This window comes from Akebia trifoliata, chromosome 11 (genome assembly GCF_017979445.1).
Source record: "Akebia trifoliata isolate Shusen 1 chromosome 11, ASM1797944v1, whole genome shotgun sequence".
In the NCBI taxonomy this organism is placed as follows: domain Eukaryota; kingdom Viridiplantae; phylum Streptophyta; class Magnoliopsida; order Ranunculales; family Lardizabalaceae; genus Akebia; species Akebia trifoliata.
In genome coordinates, this window is record NC_141385.1 from 48,445,247 (window position 1) to 48,471,022 (window position 25,776).

General features: G+C 35.5%; 3 protein-coding genes and 1 pseudogene across 4 annotated transcripts; 3 read left to right on the forward strand and 1 right to left on the reverse strand.

Moving 5' to 3' along the window:
• The first annotated feature begins 3,318 nt into the window (after positions 1 to 3,318).
• Positions 3,319 to 9,023, forward strand: LOC147392302 (Leucine-rich repeat protein kinase family protein). Of its 2 annotated transcripts, none has more exons than XM_086457469.1 (11): positions 3,319 to 3,711; positions 3,822 to 3,957; positions 4,050 to 4,121; positions 5,836 to 5,979; positions 6,094 to 6,165; positions 6,252 to 6,311; positions 6,842 to 6,915; positions 7,000 to 7,146; positions 7,256 to 7,594; positions 7,881 to 8,272; positions 8,354 to 8,574. In XM_086457469.1, exons 1-11 carry the CDS (start codon positions 3,618 to 3,620, stop codon positions 8,396 to 8,398), a joined length of 1,575 nt encoding a protein of 524 aa, XP_086313595.1. In that variant the 5' UTR covers positions 3,319 to 3,617; the 3' UTR covers positions 8,399 to 8,574. The 2 variants fall into 2 exon arrangements, with proteins under 2 accessions (XP_086313595.1, XP_086313594.1); XM_086457468.1 differs by having other exon boundaries at positions 3,324 to 3,711; positions 8,432 to 9,023.
• A 1,360-nt stretch (positions 9,024 to 10,383) lies between these two features.
• LOC147392303 (uncharacterized) lies at positions 10,384 to 14,292 on the forward strand. The gene is made up of 5 exons (XM_086457481.1): positions 10,384 to 10,552; positions 12,223 to 12,395; positions 13,204 to 13,302; positions 13,397 to 13,548; positions 13,624 to 14,292. The coding sequence occupies exons 2-5, from the start codon at positions 12,225 to 12,227 to the stop codon at positions 13,997 to 13,999; spliced, it is 798 nt and encodes a 265-aa protein (XP_086313607.1). The 5' UTR covers positions 10,384 to 10,552; positions 12,223 to 12,224; the 3' UTR covers positions 14,000 to 14,292.
• A 1,786-nt stretch (positions 14,293 to 16,078) lies between these two features.
• LOC147392304 (pentatricopeptide repeat-containing protein At5g16860 pseudogene) lies at positions 16,079 to 18,132 on the forward strand (annotated as a pseudogene).
• A 236-nt stretch (positions 18,133 to 18,368) lies between these two features.
• Positions 18,369 to 23,668, reverse strand: LOC147392305 (aspartate aminotransferase, mitochondrial-like). Its single transcript, XM_086457480.1, has 10 exons — positions 23,406 to 23,668; positions 23,206 to 23,291; positions 21,549 to 21,755; positions 21,206 to 21,311; positions 20,951 to 21,055; positions 20,572 to 20,744; positions 19,639 to 19,798; positions 19,107 to 19,202; positions 18,880 to 18,974; positions 18,369 to 18,776 (listed from the first exon to the last, which is right to left on the reverse strand). Exons 1-10 carry the CDS (start codon positions 23,586 to 23,588, stop codon positions 18,704 to 18,706), a joined length of 1,284 nt encoding a protein of 427 aa, XP_086313606.1. The 5' UTR covers positions 23,589 to 23,668; the 3' UTR covers positions 18,369 to 18,703.
• Positions 23,669 to 25,776: the final 2,108 nt, after the last annotated feature.

The following is a 25,776-nucleotide window of genomic DNA, read 5'->3' on the forward strand; positions in this document are numbered from 1 at the left end:
GAAACGGCCAGTCTGCTTCAAATTTGATAGGAACCCTCTTCTATTTATTTCACACCTCTATATTTTTGTTAAAATTTTAAATATCTCCTTTGAAATGCCACATGCCACGTGGAATCTAATGTAGGGTTTCTTCAATATTTTGAAGCGGGATACCCGATTCAAAGTTTTTTCCAAGTTCATGAGGAAAATAATGATTCTAATATGTGGACCCTCCTTGTAGCAGGACACGTGACATTTGTATTTATTTTACATCCTTGTATTTTTATTAATATTTTAAATACCTCCTTAGAGATACGACTGTGTACCCAAAGCATAGGATTCCTTCGAAATTTTCAATCAATCACACTATTTAACACGACAATATCTAAGTAATTCTAATTTTGTAGTTGTAGTAGGTGTTGAAATTTGTTTCCATTGGCTTATCTTCATTATTATTAAATTGGGATTTGCCATTAAGTGGTGCATGGGTTTGATCAAAATTCAAATCATCGAAATCTGATTTCTCGAAAGTCCTAACGGCGACAACATGTATTTTCACACCCAGAGCCAGCATTCCTAGGCGTTTTCTTCTAGGGAGGTGTTTGGCTGTTGGTGTTAAGTTGCCTAAGACTTTAGGATTTAAATGTAAACAAAGGCCCTGATTGGGATTTCTGTTGGCTTCTGCTTCTAAGAATCACAGAAGTAAGATTGGGAGCACAGCTGTAAAATTATTATTGGTGAGATGTAATTTTTGTTGGCAAAGATTATTATTATTTTGGTTATTAATTTAATGTCTTAGTAGTATTATTGGAGGTATTTAAGTTATGAATAATGATAAAACTCACTCCCTCTCTACTCTCTCGACATGACATGCGCATAGAACCATATATTTCCTCGATATATGCAATTGCATATCTCCATAATAAGGAGTAGTGTATCTCGAGGAATAAATCTATGGTTCTATGCACGTGCCGTCATTAGTGTAAGAGGTAAGGATAAATTATGTTAAAATACCATTAAATGCTTATTTCCAAGGTGTATTTATTGCATTTAACGTGTGCCCTTAGAGCACATTAATAAAACCCATTAAAAATAAATAAAGGCATTATATTATATTAAAATACCATTAAATGCTTATTTTCAAGGTGTATTTATTGCATTTGACATGTGCCCTTAGAGCACATTAATAAAACCCATTAAAAATAAATAAAGGCATTAATGTTAGAAAATCATGTAATTTTACATTTCTATCCAATTTGAACAACATCAAAAGCAAAGAGCAAGTAAGCCATTTCTCACTTCTGATCTTTCTTGACTTTCTACAGAAAGTACAAACTTAATCATCGAAAGCTCTTTGGTTATATCACACTGATGTCTTTTCAGGTAAAGATCGATGGAGAAGACGACTGGAAACTCAAAAGACCTCCAAAGAAGAACATTAGAGATAACACATTAATTTTAACACCTATTTCGATGAGTGGGAGATTCCAAAAATCCCCCACAAAGATGAAGATTAATCTAATTATAGATCGTGATTGTCTTGATTCGTGTTTAAATGTGAGGAATGCCTTTTACACACATGTAAACAAATAATAATGCCAACAATAAAATCAAATGGTTATATCTTACATGAACTGAACATGCTAATATTAGTAAGGACAATGCTTTAATGTAGAACGTTGTTCAAACAATCATTCAAAGTTAATAGTGCTCTTTGTAAGGCGTATTGAAAATCATTATTCGTTGTTCAAATTAATGGTTTCATTTTTATAATTTTCTAATCATTCCAATATTACATGAAATCTGTTGATGGTCCAAATTAATTTGTTTAAGCTTAAATTAGTCATACGTGAAAGGTTTCAATGGGTTATAAATTTAAGCTCTCATAAATGCTATTTTTTAACAAGTTCAGCACGACGAGTGGGATTTGAATCCAAGTCTCCGTATCATCACTCAAAGCCTTCACCAACTAAGAGCATCCCCAACCCTTACCCAAAGTTATACTCAAAATTAAAATTTGAGTAGAATTGTCACATTTGACGCTCCAATCCTTGAATCAAACTGACTTTTACCCAAACTCAAACTAAAATTAAGGGAGAGTTTAAGTAAAATTCAAATTCCAACGATTATATTTTATTTAAGAAAAATATTTTTCTTACTAATTTAATAAGTTTCATATATTACCAAGAGTCGTCGGGCCCATACGAATTATCACATTGGCAAGCCAATAATAGAACCTTTTATATTACATGAAAAAATTCATATAAAAAAATGTTAAAAATGGATGCCTACCAAACTCCCAAATTTAAAATTAAAATTCAATAGTGAAAATTAATTTTTTTCTTCTTGAGTTTCTAAAATTTTGTTCTCTTCAACTCTGTGGTTTTAGATCATGTTTTAGGGTGCCATAATGTAAGCTCAAACCCCTTTGTAAGATTTGAAATCTTACTCAATTAGTAAGGCTAACATGATTTTTTCAATTTATCATGGAGAGCTTCATATCAAATGAAGTTTTTAGTCAAAGTTTTACTTAAATTTAAGTCATGCTCTAAAGCTAAGTTACACCTACTCTAAAATTATAAATAGAAAATCCTAAGTGACTTTGTTTTTCACTATGATTCTCACTGCATTGATGTGATAATCATGGGAAATATTCAACAACAAACATTTTGACAAATATTTTGGCAAAACATTTTTCAAAACATGGGTTAGAGGTTTTGGAATGGGCTGATTTTTGGTGAGGATGATCTCTACGGTGCGGAGATCATCATCACAAAAAATCAGCCCATTCCAAAACTTCTAACCCCATCAAAAATGATTTACAAAAAATGGACGGTCTACGATTTTTTAACTTGTAAACTGGGACTAGAAATTTTGGAATGGACTGATTTTTTGTGAGGATGATCTCCTCACCGTAGAGATCATCCTCATAAAAAATCAACCCAATCCAAAATCTCTAACCCATGTTTTGAAAAATGTTTTGCCAAAATGTTTGTTGTTGAACGGGACCCGATAATCATAAATGTGTTTTCTCCGTATACGAGTAAAAAAGTATTCATGGTTACGTGGCACCTCCACACCAGAAAAGTGAGAATTGCAGTAAATTCCAATGTCACTCCTGTATAACTCATCATAAATTATTCAAATGTACTTCTCAAGTTCTATTTACAACCACAGATTCTGATAGCAAATGCAAACAAGGCTTTAGAACTAGCAAGGAATCATTACGAAGGCGACTCAGAAAATTATAAATACGCCTAATAAATTGTTAGATGTTAGAAATTATGAATAATAAATAAGATTATTAAATAATTAATTAGATAAGACAAGGTGACAATCTCTGTCATTTTCAAATCTCGAAATCTTTCCCGCTATCACCGCTCTCACGACTCTCATGTCTTCAAATCTTCAAATTTCTATAATTTAATTTCTTCATCGATTTCGAGGTGCGAGAGATTCCCATCTAAGAACTATCTACATCAATGGCCAACTTCCATCAATCACTAATTATTAATCTTCGTCTACCCTGCACTGCCAGGGCAACAACCAGAGGTCTTCTTTACTTTCTAGATCAAAACCCTAAAAAATCTCTGAAGACTTTAATCCAAAGAAAAAAAAAAAAAATCTTTAAATCTTGAATGGAACGAGTGGTGATGAATCTGTTGTTGCTGTTGTTACCTCTAGTTCGAGCTTCCATCAGCCTTCTCTCTCCCAAGGGTGTCAACTATGAAGGTCTGCCTCCCTTCAGAAAACCCTAATTTTACTTTTTGTTCGTTTTTTATTTTTTTATTTTATCGAATTGAGTTTTTTTTTTTTTTTTCTTTCTTGGTAATTGCAAGCAGTGGCTGCTTTGATGTCGGTGAAGAGTAAGTTGAGAGATGATGTTGTTGATGTTCTTGATGGATGGGATATTAATTCGGTAGATCCTTGTACTTGGAACATGGTTGGATGCTCTCCTGAGGGTTTTGTAATTTCTCTGTAAGTTATTTTGTTTAATTTTTAAATTTTTTTGGCTTTATTTCATAGTTTTTGACTTTGATTTTAAGTTTTTGGGTAATTTTAATTTGCAGAGAAATGGCCAGTAAAGGCTTACCAGGCACTCTTTCTCCCAGTATTGGCAATTTGACTCACCTTCAGACATTGTGAGTCCTATAATTTTAATATCTTTGAAGGATTCTTCTGTGCTTATATATTTTTAGGATGATTCAGGGCTTGAAATTGACAGTTTTTACGCTTTGACCTAACAAATTGATTTCATTTAGAGCTAGTTTATAATTGATAATAATGTTGAGTGAAACATAAGAAGCTTATGTTTGATTTGAAATATTACTAATTGAGATAATTGGATAACATTGATGGTGAAAAAACTGCTTCCTCTTCCACTCTTTGAAACTTCATAAACCCTTTTCTGGGACCTTTTTTGCTAGTAGTTTGATCTATGAGGTGCAAAACGAGTGTGTTTATGAATGTTTGAACTGCTAAAACACAATGGGTGCACTTTAAAAAAAGTGCCAGATTTGTTGGATTTGCATTATGAAGGATCTCGTAAATATTCTTACATATCAGGGGATAGAATTTGTGCAAGAACATCTGCATACTTCATCCATTTCAGATTTCGCAATACTAGTGTAAGCAATAACATTGATTTGGCCCTTCTTTTTAATTAAAGGTTAAATTACTGCTCGGCTCCCACATAAAGGTTGCTATGTTGTATTATAACACTTCCGTTCTAGTGGAGCACGGATATTTCATTATTCCAAGATTGTCCCTTGTCAAAGATAACCCACTAGGATACAACCTTGTTCTTTCGACCACTTCGATAATTATATCGTGTTATTGATCTTCCAGATTTACATGTATCCTTATCAACGTGACAAGTGATGTGCTTGTTTTTCATAATTATCTCGACATGCCTGCCTGGATAAAGAAAAAAGAAGAATATGAAGTTGGAGAAAAAATGAGGAGGGGACAGGGAGAAAGCAGTTGCAATGTACTTGATTCATTTGGCTTTTTTCCTATCAATGCACAGAAGTAATCCGTGTAGTTATATGAGGAGCGATAAGAGGCACACATTTATTTTCTCCACACCATTGTTATTTCTTGTGACATGGTCTGATCTGAGGCCATTTACAAGTTACAAGCTCTCCATGAGATCTTCCACATAAGTTGTAGATTAAAGTGATTTGCAGTTGAGAATGAGTTTTGACAGCCTTAGCTAAAATTTTGGGTATTTTAGAAACACCCCCCCCCCCTGTTAAATTGGGTATATTAGGTTTACCCCCTTGACTGTAAGTCAACACTGCTTTTTCTTGATGATTTAACAGTGAAATTTTGATTTTTTTTTCCTTCCAGATTTTGATTTAGTGATTTTAAGTATTTGAAGAGCATTTTGGAAAAAAAAAAAAAAAAAATCAAAATCAAAATTTCACTGTTAAATCATCAAGAAAATGCAACATTGACTTATGGTCAAGGGGTGTAAACCTAATCTTGCATTTTGCAAGGGGGTAAACCTTATATCACCAATTTAACAGGGGGGAGGGGTATTCCTAAAATGCCCTAATTTTTTTCATTGAAAACATCCTAGGAGGAATTGCTCTTGCAATCATGAGTTAGTTTAGCACATCACCTTAAAAAAATGAGCATCTTCAAGTTTTACCTGATAACTCCGTCTACATGAGCAATGTTAATAATTGTGCCATTGTAATATGTTTCTTTCTTATGTTATTTCTCATATGCTACTTTAAAATATAATTTATTACTCCACCATGATTCTTTCCTTGCCATTGTTAATGACATACTCTAACTTCTCAATGTTGTTATTTGCTCATTTCTACTTATTTTATATGGTTCATGCAGGTTATTGCAGAATAACCAAATATCTGGTCCTGTTCCAGTTGAGATTGGGAAGCTCTCACAGCTTCAGACACTTGATCTCTCAGGTAACCAGTTTGATGGTGAAATTTCAAGCTCTTTGGGATCTCTGACTCATCTAAGTTACTTGTAAGTGTATGATTATGTTCTTAATTAGACATTCTTTCTATGACTTTTATGCTAGCCTCTTAGGGCTAATTTTATTCTATGGTGTTGTAACCCTTTCTGATGGTAATTCCGCAGGCGGCTTAGCAGGAACAAGTTGTCTGGTCGGATTCCTGAAGCCGTTGCCAATCTCACAGGTCTTTCTTTTTTGTATGTATTCTATCACATCTGACTTCAATTTCCTTTTGGATATTCTTCGATTTCAATTATGAAATTTATCCAAATGTTACGAACAGGGATCTTTCATTCAATAATCTTAGTGGTCCAGCTCCAAGAATACTTGCAAAAGACTACAGGTGAGATTTAACTTTGAAAGATCCTATTTTCAAAGGAAAACCTATGGTGACGCTTATCAGTTTTCTTTCTGGAAATATTATAATTAATGAAGCTTTATAAAATGGAGCCAACTGAACCACCCAATGCACTCATTTGTCCGATCGTGTTACAGGGATCATCCATTCTTAAAGAAACCATTTATTCCATAACTGAGTGCCTACTGGTACTGAAAAAACATATCGTAAAAAGTGATTGGAATTGACTATGAAAATCATTTTTGCAAATATTAGATGGCTATTAGAGAAAATGAAACCCTTTTTCTCAGCTAAAATGAAATCCTTGCCACTACGAAATGGATCCATCGCAACTTTCTACCACTTTGACGGTATTGAGGGGTTTGGGAGGAACGGAAGCTGAAATCCAGGATGTGTAGGTTTACTGATAGTATCTGTTGATGGTTCTTAATTCATGCTTGACAGACATTTTTATATTTTTTCTATTCTAGATTTAGAACCCTGAATTGTTTGAAGCTATATATGTTTCTTTGCAGTCTTACAGGGAATAAGTTTCTTTGCACTTCATCTTTCCACCAAGTTTGCATGGATGTTCCAAAGCCTGTAAAGGGTATCCTTTGACACAAGCTATCATAGCCCTTTTGTAGCAGCAGCACCTTTTGGATGAAAAATCTAAATCATGGTTTTCTTGCAGATTCAAAACCATCTCAAAAAGCTGGTGATCGCCACCGATGGGTGGTTGCTGTTGTTATAGGCGTCACTTGTTCCTTCTTAGTTTCCGTGGTGCTGATAGTTTGTTTCGTGTATTGGTGCAGATGGCGTGTCCCCTTTGCATCATATGGTATCTCCTAAATCAGACATTCATTTACTTAGTTACAATTCTACATATGGATGATCATTGGGGAAAAGAAGTTAAAAATTATCCAATCGATTGACATATATGTTTGCAGTGCAGCAAGATTATGAATTTGATATGGGTCAGCTGAAGAGGTTTTCGTTTCGTGAGCTCCAAACTGCTACTGGCAATTTTAGCCCCAAGAACATATTAGGCCAAGGTGGATTTGGGCTTGTCTATAAAGGATGTTTGCGGAATAAGACAGTAGTGGCAGTTAAACGATTGAAGGATCCCAATTTTACTGGAGAGGTACAGTTTCAAACAGAAGTGGAGATGATTGGCTTGGCTCAGCACCGGAACCTCTTACGTCTTTATGGATTCTGTATGACATCAAATGAGAGGCTGCTTGTTTATCCATACATGTCAAATGGAAGTGTAGCCGATCGCTTGAGAGGTTTGTTTTTGCTATCTTGGGTGTGTGTAAGGGTGGGTTGATGTTCTGTTAAATGATTCTGAAATTGGAAAGACTTTCTTGTTCTTAGGGAAGGTTGGGGTGAGGTTTAAATATTAGTCAATCACTCGTAATCCTGCAAGATTATGTTTGCCGTGCAGTTTCAATCTTTTTGTCTCCGTAGACAAAATTGTAAAATCGTGGATCATTTCTAATTTTTCACATGGGAGAGTAAATATTATTTTCTTTGTTTCTTTTATCCTCTTTTAATCTTTATTACCATGTGCAGATCCTCGCCGAGAGAAACTATCCTTAGATTGGAACAGACGAATGCAAATTGCCCTTGGGACGGCCCGTGGACTTCTATACTTGCACGAACAGTGTAACCCTAAAATCATTCATAGGGATGTCAAAGCTGCAAATATTTTACTTGACGAAAGTTTCGAAGCCGTGGTTGGCGACTTTGGACTTGCGAAACTTTTAGATCAAAGGGATTCACATGTCACCACTGCAGTGCGGGGTACTGTAGGACATATTGCCCCTGAGTATCTCTCTACAGGGCAATCCTCTGAAAAAACTGATGTGTTTGGATTTGGTGTACTACTTTTGGAACTCGTAACGGGGCAGAAGGCATTAGATGCAGGAAATGGTCAGGTTCAGAAAGGAATGATTCTCGATTGGGTAACTAATTCCTCTTGAGTGCTCTCTATAACCATCATTCTTTCCTTTTTGTTTCATTTGTAAAATTGTTGTTTTTTCAAGGCTTCATGCAAGGAAGAGTACGTAAAAATCCCACTGATCCAATAAAGTCAGGGATAACGATTACCCAACATTATACAGGTTAGGACATTGCACGAGGAGAAGAGGCCGGAAGTGTTGGTGGATAGGGATCTCCATGGTTGTTTTGATGCAGATGATCTTGAGAAAGCAGTAGAGGTGGCTTTGCTGTGCACTCTGCCACATCCCAACCAGCGACCGAAGATGTCTGAAGTTGCAAAGGTCCTGGAAGGTATAGTTGGATCAGAAGGACATGAGGAAGAATCACAAGGAGAAATCCTTTCCCCTAGAAATCACAGTAATGTTCTTGAAGAATCTTCGTTCATCATTGAAGCTATGGAGTTATCTGGGCCTAGGTGATGAAAAGTATTTATTGCCTCATGCATACTCAACCCTAGCAGATATTGGCATTGCTTGCTCATTGGGTAAGATCTGCAGCATTTACTTCTCAAATTTGTTAAGATGGAGGAGGGGATGAATTGCAAATACAATCGACAGAACAGCTCTTAAAGAATTTTAAAAGAAAAATTGCATGTTATACAACCGATTTATTAGCTCTGTAAATCCTATTAAGGATGCTGATGATCACTCGTTAAGAATGAACCATACATGTCTGTTTACAAATAAATATATAACAAAGTTCTCTTTTTCTTAACTCCTATTACTGTTAGGAGCATCTTCAAGTTCAATGTTCTAACTAGAGTGAGGAGAACCAGACATTTTGTACTCAGTTGCCCTTCTAAAAATTGTCAGTAATATTTTCCAGTCTCGGTAATCTCAAGCATTGTTGCTTTGTAGAATGATGGATGGATGTTTTGCTTTCAAAAACAATGAATTCAACTGCAAGGGGTTGGCCTAGTGGCAAGCCAAGCTTTGATAAGCTCTTTAGATAGGGTAGGTGAAGTGTTGGAAACCCCATGAAGCTATGAATGCTAGGGGCCACGTCCGGTTGACCCTCAACTCAACTTGTTGCACGTAGGACTTTTCCGGGGGGGGGGGGGGGTCATGAGTTTGATTATTATTATATGTGCCTTTGGGGTGTATATGAATGAGCTACCCCAAAAGCTTATATACATCCAAAAGATGTTCGGTTTATTTTTCATGAATTTTAGAAGTTGAGGATTAGTCATTTTTCATACATTGCATCAATCGCTTTAAAAGTTAGACAAAACAGTGAACGTTGTTTATTTTTTGATATTGTGGGTACACATGCACCACCCCTAAAGAAGTCCTACGTGCAACAGGTTGACTCGAGGGTTAACTGGACCTTGGAAGGTGGCCCCAAGAAATTCATAGTTTGGTGGGATTTCAAACATTGGACCCATGCTTCCTGAGGAGCTTATCAAGGCTCAGCTTGCCTCTATGCCAACCCGTTGGGTTTACAAAGCAATGAACATGTCACTTGAGATTACTAAACAATGAAATCACAATTGATTCATAATTAAACTAGATCATGGTGTTGAATGATATATTTTTCTGCATAATTTGATACTTTTTATATAAAAAAATTGATAAATAATTTATCATTTTGGATCGTAACAATCTTATTGATCATCAAAGATTAAATATTCTGAATCGTAAGTACATCATTCATTCGTCGTTACAAATCACCATTAAAAATCTGATGTAAGTTAAGAGAGATTGCATCAGACTAGAACATATAAAATGATATTTTACATTTTTTTTTTATATTATAAAGCCAATGGCGTTTAATTGAAATAACTTTCCTGATTAGAGTACTAAGTTGCCGTCCAAAATTAAGGGTGCATTTAGCAAGACAACATAATTTTAGGGTCCACTAAATAATTTTTCCAAACTTATGGTAGAATGTGCTTGGGTTGGGCCCACAGAGATGCTTCGCTCGAGAAATCTCTTACCTTTAATCGTACAGCTGTAGATAATTAGAGAGATTCTAATTAGATCAACGGCTAAGATGGATCACTAGTGAACCTAGATGGACGGCGATAAAGTTATGACACACGTCATTTTCCTCTATTTTCCAAGCTTTTTAACAGAAGAAGCTTCATGCTCACCACCTTCTCTCACACGCTTTCCACTATTGTTCTCTCAGAAGAATTCGGAGAAAACCTAATCAAGTTTCTCCTCCTAAGTCTCTTATTTACAATCCCATCACCGAAATCTTTTGAATTTCGTAAAAATTCAATAATTTTTGCCACTGAGAAGGTAAGTTTTAGATCTCGATTTTTATTTTTATTTTTTTGGAAGTTAAATTCATGCTTATTTTGATCTGTATTTCTATATCTATAAATGAAATTTTGATATTGGATGTTGTTTTAGGGTTTCTAAAATGAGATCTTAGTAGTTTTTTAGTTATTTTTGAACTTTCCTCCAAGGTGAGGAGGAGATCATTCTTACCAAAAATCAGGCCTTGAATCATCTCCATGTATGCTCTATGATCGTGTATGACTTTAGATGTCTAATTAAATTTATTGGTTTCGCCGAATTCAATTGATGATATATTTATTAGGAGACTCTTAATTTTCTTGATATATCACCAAATCTTCTTTTTTTTTTTTTCCGGGAAAAAAAAATATTCAATTTATGTGATGCACTTTTTCTGGTCCTTTATTATGTCCATTACTTGTGGCAATGATATATTTTTTTTAAAATTATTATTATTATTATTATTGCAATGGATTTCCAAATTCCTTGTGAATAATTTTAATTTTAATGTGTTGTGTACAATTTTCTACATCAGCACCCGTTGGACTCATTATGAGCAAAGAAATTAGATCAATAGGGTGTATTTGTTTTATCCCGAAGCAGTCTCGAATAATGATTTGTTAGGAGTATCATTAATAGAGGTGTTCTTAGAAAATTCACTTGTGGAAGTACCGATTGAGTCCAAATTAGAAGTCTATTTCTAATCAAGAATCACAAAATATGTTTTAAAATCCTTTGATTACTTTTATTTAACCATTAGGAATGGTATGCACTAGAGAATATTAAATTTGTTCAATTTTCATCACTAACGCCTTCCAAAAATAACCCATGAACTTGACTTTGTGATCGGAGAATATAGTCTTCAAAGCCTATGTAGAAGAACTACTTCTTTGAGAATACCTCTATGATGTGGGACACGTCATCACCCGTGTGACTCATTAGGAGCAAAAGAATTGGTTATATCCTGTAAGCATTCTTGAACAATTGGGTACTGCCACATCTGTGTTTTTTTTTCCTTAGCTCAATTTGCAAGCTTGGAACCATTGGGTACTGCCACATCTGTGTTTGTGTGTATTCCCTGCCTTCAGTTAAAAACCGTATGTTGTGACCGCCCAGAGTAACCATCCTCTTCAATAATTATAAACTTACTGTGTTGATTGAAACACGAAATGAGAAAGCTGGTGAAAGAACAAAAGTGTACAAGTTAAAGTTGGTCTTGACAAAAAAAGAAAAGAAAAGCTAGTAGTGGTAGGTGTTTCTTGGTATAATGAACATGGGGTAGTCTTGAAGTTGGGGTTGTATCTTGGGTTGGAGATTTCTGCTTCTAAGCTAATGACCCATTGTTTATGAATGACAAAAATTAAGATCACGAGGCATGGAAAACCGATCTTATTCAAAAATTTTCCCCTTTTATCTTTTTGATAAATAATAATATTGCAGGGGTGTGATGTGTTAGTCATATTTCAGTTTCTTCATTTGCTTGAAGCTCCCTCCGGCATATTGTGGGTTGCCTTGAATTTAATTAGAAGCTGACTATTTTCAGTTCTTCAATTTCCAGTCATCAATCTGGCATAAAACAGAGAATTTTGTTTCCTAATAGAACTCTTCTTTGGTGTTTTTTTAGCCTATTGAAGCTGATGATTTTTTCTTTACTTTCTCTGTTATTACAGAAATGTATGAGAATGTGGGAGGTCAGATGGGGGTGCGGATACCCCCATTAAACATCCAGCCTGACCCATTTGGAAATGCATTCTATGGAGCTGGATCAGGACTTGTCCGAGGTGGACTGGGTGCATATGGGGAGAGAATCTTGGGTTCAAGCTCTGAGTATGTGCAAAGCAATGTATGTAGCATAACCAGGGCACCACCACACATACACACAAACGATTTGCTGATATAATAAAATCGACTACTATGTCCTTGAGTGACACTAATGTTATGACCTACATCCCATTCCGTGAACATTTTCTTCAGTCACTAATCCAATCCACTTAAACATTTTCCACCTTTTGTATCACAGTTCAAAGTTTTCATTAATTAGGTGATCCTAGCCGCTGATTGACAGCCTCCTTCATAGTTCACTGGTCATATTCTTTTTAATTGGCCAAATAAAAGATCATGATCAAATGGCAAGGGTTCTGATTTAATGCAATGTTGGGATAAAGGCCACGTGTCCCACATCCCCCGGCATAGTTTTAAATCTCGTCAGAGACCAAGATGGATAGACAAGGCGTTTCATCTGTGCGGAATCTTGCGAGATAAATTATATGACTCGGGCGAGATTTCGTCCGAGTCAGTAAATCTCGGCCAGAGTCAACTGGGATTTTGTATAATTTAATTAAAATAATTAGTTTAAAAAAAATTTAAACCCATATTATCTAAATAAAATATGATTTTATGACTAAACATCTTCAAATCTACCTTATTTTATAATTAAAAAAATCTATAATTATATATATATTTTAAAAGAGTTACGAGGGTTTATCTCGCCCGAGACAACTTGGTCTTTTCCATGAACGAGACGAGACGTCAAACCGAGTTTTAAAACCATGTCCCCTGGCCATGTGTACCAAATGGGATGTGGGACACACTGAATTCATAAATACATAGCAATGGGTTCTTATTTTTCAATTTGTTTTGACATGGAACAGATAAGCAGATACTTCTCTGATCCTCAGTACTATTTCCAAGTGAATGACCAGTACGTGAGGAATAAATTGAAAATTATTCTGTTTCCATTCTTACACAGAGTAAGCTCATACCCATCCAATGTTTTTTTTGCATGTGTGCTGTTTCTTTCTCAGAAGTTAATAATGCCATTTTCTCTCAACTCTTCTCCTCCAGGGGCACTGGACAAGAATAACTGAGCCAGTTGGGGGCAGGCTTTCCTATAAGCCTCCAATCTATGATATAAATGCCCCAGATCTGTACATCCCATTGATGGCATTTGTTACCTATGTGGTTCTTGCCGGCTTCATGTTGGGCCTTCTTGGAAAGTGAGAGACTCAGCTTAATTTACTCTTCAATAATTTATTTACATATTTGCCACTTATGTCTTTCATGTGGTGCAGGTTTAGCCCAGAAGCATTGAGCCTGCAGTTTACGAAAGGACTGCTTGGCTGGTTTTTTCAGGTCCTTCTGCTGAAGGTATCGTTATATTCGTTGGGTAGTGGGGAAGCACCGATGTTAGACATTGTTGCGTACGCTGGATATGCTTTTACAGGGATGTGTGTCGCTGTTCTTGGGAGGATCATATGGAGTTACTCGTACTATTTTCTCATGCCGTGTACATGTTTTTGCATGGGGATGTTCTTGGTGAAGACGATGAAGAGAGTTCTTTTCGCAGAAGTAAGGAGTTATGATTCGAGCAAGCATCACTATCTCTTGCTCTTCATTGCTTTGGCCCAGTTTCCATTTTTCTTTTGGCTCGGCAGTGTTGGGGGCTGAATTTGGACTACGTCAACTTTGTTTCGTGATCTTGTATTATTCTAGTTAAGAACATCGACACTGGTACCATTTTCAAGCTGGTCTGGTTGGCTGATTTCTTAAGCGGTGATTTGGGATCATTTACATGGTACGAAGGCATGGGCTTGTAGCATCGTGCTCGATTATATCAAAATTTTGGTAGTGTGTGCATACTGACTTTAGGGAACATTTAATTAAGTGGATTTATTTTAAGGTGTCTATGGTGGTTATAGGTATTCTATTTATTTATTTATTCTTTTTTTTATTCATTGTGAGTCCATATTGTTATTTTGTTCTTAGACGACAAAGCACAAACCCATATTCCTCATATTCTTAAGCCCTTGTCTTGCCCGCATCCGTACTTTCTTTGATGACATTCTAAAAATGAACCGAAGATGTTGGAAACCATACTTCCAGCTTCTCTGATTTTCTTCTTTAATGTTTAACTTGATTCATTCTGAACTCAGGCATTGAAAGAAACAATTTAAAAAATATATATTAAGTGTTATATGTAAATACATTGAAAAATTGACAGATGAGAAATCTATGTACATCGAACTCTTTCATTGATTAAACATTATATATCATCAGCTAATTTATAATCAATAATTTCAATAATTAGGATGTTACAATTATAAGAAAATCTAAAATTATAACTTATCAAATTGATCAAAATGCCTATTTTTTACACATAAACGATGATTTGTTTATGAAATTAAGGTTGGAGCATTGCAAATAGAATGAAATGGGTTTAGGATTCTGTCTCTTTTGTATTTTCCTATTTTGTTTGCATGTATCAAATTTTCGTGCAAAATTAATTTCTGCCAATATACTTGGGATTTGTTGTTTGTCTCTTTACTAAAAAGCGCTCAATACTTTTTAGAAAAATCAGCAACCAAACCATTTTTTTATTTTGATAAAAACTAAAAAAAAAAAAAAAAAAATTGTTGGTGGGCAAATGCCTATACAAACAGGTCCTTCAAATTTCTAAGTTTTATTATTCTCAATTTCATTCATTTTAATTTTTTTAAGAGACAGTCTATTTCCACATCAACTTTTACTAAGAGCACTCCAATTCATGTGTAATTTACCTTATAATTTAGCTAACATCTTTGGGTGCTCTAGTAAAAATTGGTGTGGCAATAGAAACTCTTTTTAATCTTTATTTTTATGAGAAGAGTCTGACTGGCCTTACTAACGTAGTAAGGATTTCATCCTTAGTATGGGTCTTTGGACTCCCGTCGCGGCATCTAAAAACATGATCTGATGCTTTAGGACTGTAGAGGATAAAATTCTATGAACTTGGAATTTTTTTTTTTTAATTTTTTTATTATTATTATTTTCACTATTAAATTTTAATTTGAAGTTTGGGAGTTATGTAGAAGTTCAGTAACCATCCATTTTCAAAAGCTTGGATTAAGTTTAAAATAAATAATTTTTTTTTTTGAAAAAAACATATTGGATCTGAGTTTTTCGATGAGATTTAGAGGGCTGTGGTGTTGGATTGCTGATGTGGTAATCCATTTGAGGAAAACGACCCTCAGTAAGGGTCAAAATCTTACTATGTTTCCTTATGAGAAATATGACACCATTTAACAACTGTAATAACGTTGTATGGGACTTGGTAGACCAAAATCAAACATTTAAGCACCACTGAAACTTACTAGACATGTTAATATTGTGCCTCCCGAAGTACCATATCAGGATTAATTTCAAAATTTCGGTTTTTCTTCTCTCCTTCCTGACCTTCTCTCCAGCTTTCCAGCCATGGAAACCCATCTGGAGTTCTGCAAAACCCATATCTTCTCCTTGAACCAGACAACATGAGACCTATTTCATCATTCAATCCAATCCATAAAATAGCAATCTCATTCATCAAACCAACATCCCTCAAATTTTCACCAATTTCATTCTGTAAGAAATCTTTCTCACAAAGTCTCAATTGCAAATCCTCTGTTTCTTCCATCCAAGATACAAAAAATTATGGAAAGTTGCTTGAATATTGTGTTCTAAACAAGGACTTGGTTTTGGGCAAATTGATTCATTCAAAGATTGTGATCAATGGGTTGGAAGAGGATTCCTTCTTTGCAACCAAACTCATTGGGTTCTACTCGGTGTGCCGAGACATCCAAGTTGCCAAATTGGTCTTCCGTCGGGTTTCCAATCATAATGTGTTCCTCTTGAATTCCATGATCAGGGGATATTCTACAAATGGGTTCTATCAACAAGCCTTGGATCTCTTTTATATGAAGTTTGACGGTCTAGAGCCAGATTCTTACACCTTTTCATGCCTTTTGAAGGTGTGTGCTTTATTATCAGATCTTCAACAAGGCAAGAACATTCAGAAGCTAGCCGTGGAACATGGGCTGGAATTGGATTTATTCGTTTCGAATGCCCTCATTGCTATGTTTGGTAGATGTGGGAGTGTATTTGATGGGATTCGGGTGTTTGAGAGAATGCCTCAGAGAGACATTGTTTCGTGGAATTCGATCATCTCTGCATATGTAGAGAATGGGTTCAATTCGGAAGCCATGGATAAAGTATGCGAATTGGTTCAAAGTGACATGAGACCTGACCAAGTAACAATAGTGAGCGTTCTATCAATTTGTGCTTCGGCTGCAACTATTAGAGAAATACATGCATATGTGTTGAGGAGTGGACTTGAATCTTCTCCCATTGTTTGTAATTCTCTTATTTCAATGTATGGGAAGTGTGGAAGGATTGAAGGAGCTCGTCGGGTGTTTGATAACAAAGTTAGACCCGATAAGGTTGCTTGGAATGCTTTGATTTCTAGCTATGCTCAGAACGGTTATTTTGAAGAAAGCATACAACTACTTCGGGATATGAAGGTTATAGGCTTTGATGCAGACGTTGTCACCTATAGTGGAATCATTTCTTCTTTTTCTCAGAATGATCGACCCAATGATGCCATGGACATTTTTATTGAAATGTTGGATTTGGGATTGAAACCAGACGTTGTAACTATAGCGAGTATCCTTCCCGCAGTTTCTAATATGCTGTACTTTAGTTACTGTAAAGAAATCCATGGTTACTGTTATAGAAACCGATTGGAATCAGATAGAAGAGTTAGAAATGCTCTTATATCTGTTTATGCCAAATGTGGTTCGATTCAAAATGCTGTTCGGGTCTTTGCAGATATCAGGAACCGAGATGTGATCTCTTGGAGCTCTATGGTTGTGGGTTATGTACAGAATGGCTACTTTACCGAAGCCCATAACATATTTAAACAGATGATTATGGAAAAAACTGAGCCGAATCCAATCAGCATTACAAGTATTCTTTCGGCTTGTGCAAGCATCTCTTGTATACAACGAGGGAAAGAAATCCATCAATGGACATTGAAGAATGGTTTCGAAGATCAGACCTATGTGGGTAGTGCACTGATCGATATGTATGCCAAATGTGGAAAGATCGAATACTCACGAAGAGTGTTTGATCTGATTACAGAGAAGAACCTTGTCACTTGGAACTCAATGATCGGAGGGTATGCTGTCAATGGACTTGGGGAGAAGGCTCTTGAAATATTTAGGGGGGTTGAAGAGCCTGACCAAGTCAGCTTCATTGCAGTTTTATCAGCTTGTAACCATGGAGGAGGACTTGTTGATGAAGGGATCAAAATTTTTAAAAGCATGAAGGACTTTGGAATAAGTCCAAGAGAAGGGCATTACGCGTGTATGGTGGATATTTTGGGCCGATCAGGACGGTTGGATGAAGCTTTGAATTTAATCAAGACAATGCCAATGGAAGCGAGCACCGATATTTGGGGGGCATTGCTTGGTGCAAGTAAAATCCACTCCAATTTGGAGATTGGTGTCCATACGGGAAGACGGATAATAGAATTGGGCTGTGAGAATCCAGGATATTATGTGTTGTTATCTAATATATTGGCGGAGTTAGGGAGGTGGGAAGAGGTGGAGGTGGTGAGAAAGAAGATGGAGGAGAAAGGGGTTAGGAAAGGTGCTGGCTGCAGTTGGATTGAGGTGAATAAGGGTTTGTATTCCTTTGTTTCCAAGGAGAGTGGACAACATCCAGAATGGTGGATTTTGTTTGAGATGTTGAGGAGCTTGAAGGAACAAATGAAGGAAATGGTTTGATCCCCCCATAGATGGTAACAAAGCATGGTTCAAAATTTCTACCATTTCAGTATGTTTTGATACAACGAGAGATGCTGTGAGAATATTTGAATATATTTCGGATCCGATTTTATTTTATTCTTTTGGATCTTCCTCATTCTTTTTTCAATGTACATTATCAAATAATGGATTATGTTCGTGTTTAACAAACACCCTTCAAAACCATTATAATTTCATCTACGATACGGTTTACCAAATAACGACTAGAAATATCATCTTAATGGCATTTATAATTTTTCGGTTCTCAAACAAACCATCCGTCTTCTTTGCATCTTAGAAAGAGAACATGTGATAAAAATCATCCCAAACAAAAAGGGATTAATTAAGTACATCTCCTGAAACGATCCATAAGGGAAGAAAGACATTAACAAAAATTATTACTTGACCCCCTCTGATAACAACACATAAATCAGTAAATGAGCACATAGATGTTGCCACTTTATTCCCTCACCCCCAATGAAAAAAAGTAAATATAAGTTCAACATCAGCTAACTTTCTAAGGTAATTAGCACATTTGGTTTAACTCGAACATCTAAGCAGTTTTTGTGACCTCATGGATGGCGTTTGCCAAGTATCCTACATTGCTCGTAGTTACACCTGCCATGCTGTAATGGTTGAAAACATGTCACCAAAGTGCCAAATGCAAAGAAGAAGAATAACGTCCAAGCAACAATATATCAAATAGAGGTTGAGCTTATTCACTATTACCTGATACGGCCATTACGGGTCAAGTAAATATGGAATTCATTTGTCAAGTGATCCACCTGTTCGGGTGTCATGCCACTGTAGCAAAACATGCCGATCTGTTTGCAAGACCAGTAAGATCAAAAGAAAAACATGAGTTTGAGGGCTTGTTGAAGTCCGAAATAATCAGAGACCAATAATTACTGGAAAGAAACAGAATTGAAAGTTGAATTAGGCAAACTTTAATATACCTGATTAGTTATATGCTCCCAAGACAAGGGTGAGCCCAAAATTTCAAGGTTTTCCCTAAGAGCAGTTCGCATTCCAATAATGCGATCCGCCATGACCTGAAATGGAGGTGATGAAAACAAACAAATGAGCATTCCAATCTACACACATTCATGATTTTGTTCCTTTTAAATGCGATCATTCCCGAATTGATTCGAGTGTCTAGTAGACATTTATAAATCATCGATCTTCCACCAAATTTGAAGAGTTGAGAACATTTCCTAAAAAATCTGAAATTATCTTGGTAAAATACCCGTCTCATGTTATGCCTCCTCATTTCTAACATTTAGGAAAGCCAAACCCGCCACAAATAGGCCAAAAACATCAAATGATTCACTTCTGATAGCACCTCAAATGAGATAATAATAAAATTTGATGATCCATGCTTCCAAAGTGGCCTCAAATGAAATGGTTAACGACATCAAGTAATACAAGGTGAATGCCAATGAAATTTTCTTCTAAGACAAGAACAGTTAATTGGAGAATGTCAATTACCTTGACTTCCTTCAGCCACAAGTTTTTCAAGTCTGGATCACTAAGGATGGTCGAAACAATAAGAGCACCATGAACAGGTGGGTTGCTGTACATGGGTCTGGCAATCTGTTGCAACTGACTCTTAACAGCAATCGCTTGTTTTTCATCTTCACAGAGCACGCTGTATGAGAAAAGCATGGAATCATTAAAGAGTATGAGAAAGCCCTTTCCCCCAGTAAGTTTCTCTATTTTGTTGCAATCATTAACGCTGTGTTTGGAAAAGAGAGAAATGGTGAGAAGAGGAGAGAAAATAAATGAGTTTCTCTCCATTTCTCTTAGTTGGATTGTTAAGCGGGGAGAGAAGAGGAGACCAAAAAACGTGAGTTTTCTTTCTTTCCAAAAGTGGAGAGAAACCCTTTTAAAATATTTTATAATTCCAACTCTGCCCCTAGATCTTTTAAAATTCCAAAGTTGTCCCAAGTTCTCTCCTATCAATCCAAACATCGTGGAGAGAAATTGAGTTTCTCTTCTCTCCATCCAAACATAGCCTAAAGAGTATCAACTCGGATCTGTGTTGGTTCCACTTGGTTCACTCAAGTCTCTTCATTTTAATTTGTTCTTGTTGCGTGCTATTAAGAAATTGGACACCACAAATTACTGAATAGCACATTAGAGAACACTTTTTATCCTGATAAGCAAGAAATTATTAGTTAAAACATGCTTGAAAGTTGAAACTCATTGGGATGCAAAAAATGGAAACTAATATGCATGATACCTAAAACATCTGCAAATATGAAATCTTTTCGCGAAGCAGGTAAAGATGCCAACATACTAATGAATGATACCATGGAACACCTCTAAAATCAAAAGATTCATTTCTCTATGGTTTTTAAAGTTACCAAGATAGAAACAGAACTCATGTGCACAGATGAACATAAATTACGATAAAAATACCTGAGACATCCCACTCTCTGGCCATAGAGCCCCATATTTTTGGCATATGATTGGGCACATCCTATCAGATGGCCATCCTCAAGGAATATCCTGATTGCTTTTGCATCCCTCTCGGGATCACCACTTGCAAAACCTTGATATGCCATATCGAAGAAAGGGAAGTGGCCTTTCACCTGGAATTCAGAACAATCAATTGTACGTATCAATAACCAAATTTCACTTGTAACTTGGTAAACAAAAAAGAGAGGACAGATTTACATGTGAAGGCAGGTTTTTGATCCTAGGTCTGTAGTATTATCAACACAAACTTTACCTCCTTGATGAGGTAGCACCTTCATTACAAAATGAATACGACACATGTGCCACTAAAGAGCCCTACCTTAAACTGATACGATATCTCTCTCCATTGTTCCTCTGAAGGATCCACTCCCGTAGGATTATGAGCACACGCATGAAGCAAAAAGAATGAGCCATTTGGAGCATTCTATAGACAAGAGGTACATAAGAAAAAAAGGGGGGGGGGGGGAAAGAAGAAAAGAAACAAAAAAAATTAACAGTAAGAAAAATCAGTATTAATTCAATATAAAAGGAAATAAAAAGGATCCATGTTTGGCACAATGATATGTTTATGTACCTTAACATCATCCATCAATGTAGCAAAGTCTAAACCCTTAGTTTCAGGATGGTAGTAGTGGAAAGTCCTCTGAGGGACCTGGGCATCTCTCCAGATGTTATGATGGCTGTGCACAATTCTCACATTAGAGTCTCAAATAAATCAATTATAGGCTAAAAAAACATAAAACTGCGGAATTCATATTGTCAATTGAATCCTCGAAGAGGCAGGTATTGCCATGAGAAATTGTATCCAGTCCTTACAGCTAGAATACATTTCATAAAAAATTCCTCATATTATGCTCACTGAGAAATATAAGCAATAACAGAGGAATTGAAATGAATATCAAGGTTAATGCTGTTACTTGGACCAGGTTGGCACAGGTATATAAATTTGGGAATCGGGCAGGAAACGTTTCTGGAAGTCTGCAAAAAGTCGGCAAGCACCAGTCCCTGAAAGTGCTTGCACTGCTGCAATTCTTTTCTCTTTGATTAAATCAGAATTTTCTCCATAAGCTAGCTTCAATGTTTCCTCAACCATTTTTACACTCCCTCCCATGGGAAGATACTCCCTGTCATGAACATTTACAGACAACACTTGTGCATTATTAAAATGCAGACAATTATAATAGGTCAAATTAAAAAAATAAAATAAACTTGTCACAAATTTACCAGCTTGACAGGGTATAAAGACCATCCATTTCAATAAAAATAATTCATCCCTGAAACCATGAGTTTAGATAAAAGAAACTTCACACCCATCTACCTAACCCCATACCCAATTCCTGGAAGAAAGAAGGAAACAAAAAAAGAAAGAAAGAAAGAAAGTTCATCTAATCAAAGATAGTCCTCCTCTTCCTTTAATTTTTCAATATACAATTAAAAGACATTGATTATTTAAAATACCTAAGTTGCATGGTACCTGTATAAGACATTGATTATTTAAAATATATTGTGAGTTCTATCTTGTCCAATTGAAATTTTCTTTAGCAAATATAACCCCACATATATTTCTTATCTTGTCTTTTTTCAATATACAACACATTTGATAAAATATCCCATCATACCATCTACTAGTATCTTCATTATCCTGTAAAAAAATACTAACTTTTCCACATACTTATTATGCTAACCATTAATCATATTACCTCTCCTAACCAAGCATTTACCTATAAAAAAGAAAAACAGTGTATAAACGGTACCAGTGTTATAAAAAATTTCTTGGTGAAAATGAAGCCATTTGATGGTGAAAAAATTGTTAAAAATAGTTTGAGATGGATTGACACAGACAAAACACTCAAACGCGATTGTACTAAAGTTGTAGATCTGAAAAAGTAAAAGATGACCACCCCCTTCTTTTTCCCAATGATCAATACAAGGACTAATGCTCAAATACCAAAATGTTACAAACCTAATTTTTAACTTGATGATCAAGATATCTAAACAAAGTATAAAATTTTAAGAAGACGAGAGAATGATCAAATTTGAGGCAAATAAGACAATCATCAGCATCCCTATCCACAGTGGGAGCAAGCCTCCTAGTGTTTTCACAAAAAACTAGAGTAAATTTATATAATTAAAATTGGAAAAAATCCATCACATCCTCTATCAAATCCCTGACCCTAATCCTTAAATTGAGTGGATTAACTCTACTAATATGTAGCATTATAAACTCCTAATTAGTAATATTTAGTTACCAAAAAAAATTAGTGTTTTTTCCACAACTATCTCTACATATTTCACCGCATTGGCTGCTTTTGTACAACCCAGTTGGAGAGAATTTCCCTTTTTTTTTTTCTTTTATACAAATCAAGATTCCAAAAGCATCGAATAAAAGAATAGAAACGTATATAGTGGAGGTCAAAAAGCAGTGGACATGATAAGAGACCATATTCCTACCTTATCAATAACTCCGTAAAATGTGAAAATCTATTAAATCATTTATAAAAAACTAATACTTAAGACATAATTCACTGTTCGATAAGTATAATATTATATCAGAAATGAGAAACCAACACTTACATATTAAGATTTCCAGTAATCCTCCTCTCTGCTTCTCTAACACATTCAAGAACAACAGGTTTTCCATTATCATCACGATAAGCTCCCTAAATTACCACAGAAAAATCAAAATTAAATAGAAATCATAAAAAAAATTCAAAAAGAAAGAAAAACAGAGGATTGATTGATTCATTTTGAATCGAACCGAAGAAGAAACTCACAACTCCAACATTAACTTTTCCAGGATTTGGATCGGCCAAGAAAGCTTCGGTGACACCGAGAATCGGATCTTTAGGTGCAGGTTCAACATTACTCCACCATGAAGACATAGATCGAGCTCCATTTCCCGAGATTCTTCTTAGAAGTCCTCTGCAAATCGCTGTTCTCGAAGCCATCTTCATCATCTCTCTCTCTCTCTCTCTTTCTGTGTTGGAGCTTTGAGAGAGAAGGAGAGAAGCGAAATTTAAAATAAATATATAATATAAAACAAAATGGAAAGGAAAAGCCCAGAGCCCTAATAAGCTTCACTTTCTCTGCTGCAGTAAATGTCACGTAACTACCTTGAAAAGTGTGACGGCAACGCCTGTGTTTTGCTCTAAAAAGAAATATGCTCAAGTGACTTTCTACTTCAACACTGTGCTGACGTGTGATGTCGACAAAACCATTTAATGCTTTCATACGTATTTCGAGGAAAAGCATCTGTACACGCTACCACGTCAGTGCTATTGAACGCAGTGTCGTAGTAAGTCAGTTTAGCATTTTCCTTTTCTTTCTTCTTTTGTCAAAGGTGACGCACTTCAATTTTGGCGCTGATTATTTAGAACGAGTTTACTAAAATGCCCCTCTATCTTTCTTCTTCCCTTCTGCCAGTTTGGATATCTCAGCCGTCCAATTGTGTGGTTGGTGACATTTTTTTTCCCAAAACCTCACCATAAAAACGTTTCTTAAGGTGAAAATATACCATCTCACTCCTACACCTAAAAAACGAGAAAGCCATTTTAATGTGAATTCCCCTCACGAGGGTAGGGCATAAAAATTTGGCATCAAATATGTTGTTCATAGAGTATAAATCTTTAGATAAAAAAAAAAAGTGGATATATCATTGTACAGGAGCAAATTAGAGGAGAAATTGTTGTTTATGTGATTAAAGGGTTAAAAGAGAAAAGATAGTCAAATTGAATGGATAACATTGAAAAAGAGGAGTCAAGAAAAGATAATAAAATTAAAGTAGATGAAAAGAAAATATAATAAAGTGAGATACTGGAGACCTTATTAAATTGTAATTGGAGTGAGACATTTATATTCTACAAAACTGTAATTAGATTAGGGCGCATCATTATATTTTATTATGTACTAAAGTTTATCCTTGCCTACAACAAATGCATCTTTTTTGAAGTTAAATAGGTAAAAGATGAAATATAGTAAAGTAAACAGGGCGTTAATGAAATAGAGGGTTAAAATTTGAGGGATATTATTGAAAAAGGGGGAGGAAAAACAATAACATTGAAGAGGGTGAAGAGAAAATGCAATAAAGTGAGATTGTGTAGACCCACTCCACTGTAGTTGGAGTGAAACTTTTATACCCCACAAATCAACATAATTAGAGTTTGTCCATACCTACATCACGTGTATTTTCTTTGAGGTTAAAAACGATAAAAAAAAGGTAAGATAGTAAAATTAGAGGGGTGTTATTGAAAAAAATGGAGGTGGGGAAGATAGGAAAGACAATAAAGTTGAATGGAGTAAATGAAAAACATAATAAAATAAAGTAGTGTGGATCCCGCTTCACTTCATTTTAGTTGGAGTGAGGAGTTTATCCCCTACAAAAATATAGCAATGTGGGAACAATCATTGTGTTTTATTTTATCTATATATATGGGTCCCGTTCAACACCCTACGCTTTACCCTACACTTTACCCTACGTGTTTTGTCCTACATGGGTTAGAAGTTTTGGAACAGACTGATTTTTGGTGAGGATGATCTCCGAAGTTTTGGAATAGGCTGATTTTTGGTGAGGATGATCTCTATGGTGAGGAGATCATCATCACCAAAAATCAGCCCATTCCAAAACTTCTAACCCCATAAAAAATGGTTTACAAAAAATGGACGATCCACGATTTTTCAACTTGTAAACATGGGGCTAGAAATTTTGGAATGGGCTGATTTTTGTTGAGGATGATCTTCTAACCGTAGAGATCATCCTCACAAAAAATCAGCCCATTCCAAAACTTCTAACCCATGTAGGACAAAACACGTTTGGTAAAGTGTAGGGTGTTGAACATTTCCATATATATATATATGAAAAAAGTCATGCTGAGTTGACTTAAAAAAGAGACTCAAATACACCCACTAATATGGTAGTGTGCACGAAACCATAAATTTTTCCTTGAGATACATAAGGAACAATCAATGGTCCCATGCACATCAGTGAGCATATTTGATTGTATTTTTTTTTTTTTTTTGTCAGTTTAGTATCATTCATATGAAAGATACGCGAGTTTAAAGACAACATTAGTTTTGGAATAAAAATAAGGATCCTTAATGTTATAAGTTGAATATGAGCGTGTTTAGGTTATTTGGCATAGAAAAATA

Bases quoted from the DNA above. Each gene is read 5' to 3' on its own strand.
- LOC147392302 (XM_086457468.1), top strand. From the start codon at position 3,618: ATGGAACGAGTGGTGATGAATCTGTTGTTGCTGTTGTTACCTCTAGTT. The intron at 5,980-6,093 runs GTAAGTGTATGA...GTAATTCCGCAG, and splicing joins CTGACTCATCTAAGTTACTT to GCGGCTTAGCAGGAACAAGT. The intron at 6,916-6,999 runs GTATCCTTTGAC...GTTTTCTTGCAG, and splicing joins TGTTCCAAAGCCTGTAAAGG to ATTCAAAACCATCTCAAAAA.
- LOC147392303 (XM_086457481.1), top strand. From the start codon at position 12,225: ATGTATGAGAATGTGGGAGGTCAGATGGGGGTGCGGATACCCCCATTA. The intron at 12,396-13,203 runs GTATGTAGCATA...GACATGGAACAG, and splicing joins CTGAGTATGTGCAAAGCAAT to ATAAGCAGATACTTCTCTGA. The intron at 13,303-13,396 runs GTAAGCTCATAC...CTTCTCCTCCAG, and splicing joins TGTTTCCATTCTTACACAGA to GGGCACTGGACAAGAATAAC.
- LOC147392305 (XM_086457480.1), bottom strand. From the start codon at position 23,588: ATGATGAAGATGGCTTCGAGAACAGCGATTTGCAGAGGACTTCTAAGA. The intron at 19,203-19,638 runs GTAATTGACATT...CCTCCATTTCAG, and splicing joins TGTGGCTGAAGGAAGTCAAG to GTCATGGCGGATCGCATTAT. The intron at 18,777-18,879 runs GTAATAGTGAAT...CAACCATTACAG, and splicing joins ACCCGTAATGGCCGTATCAG to CATGGCAGGTGTAACTACGA.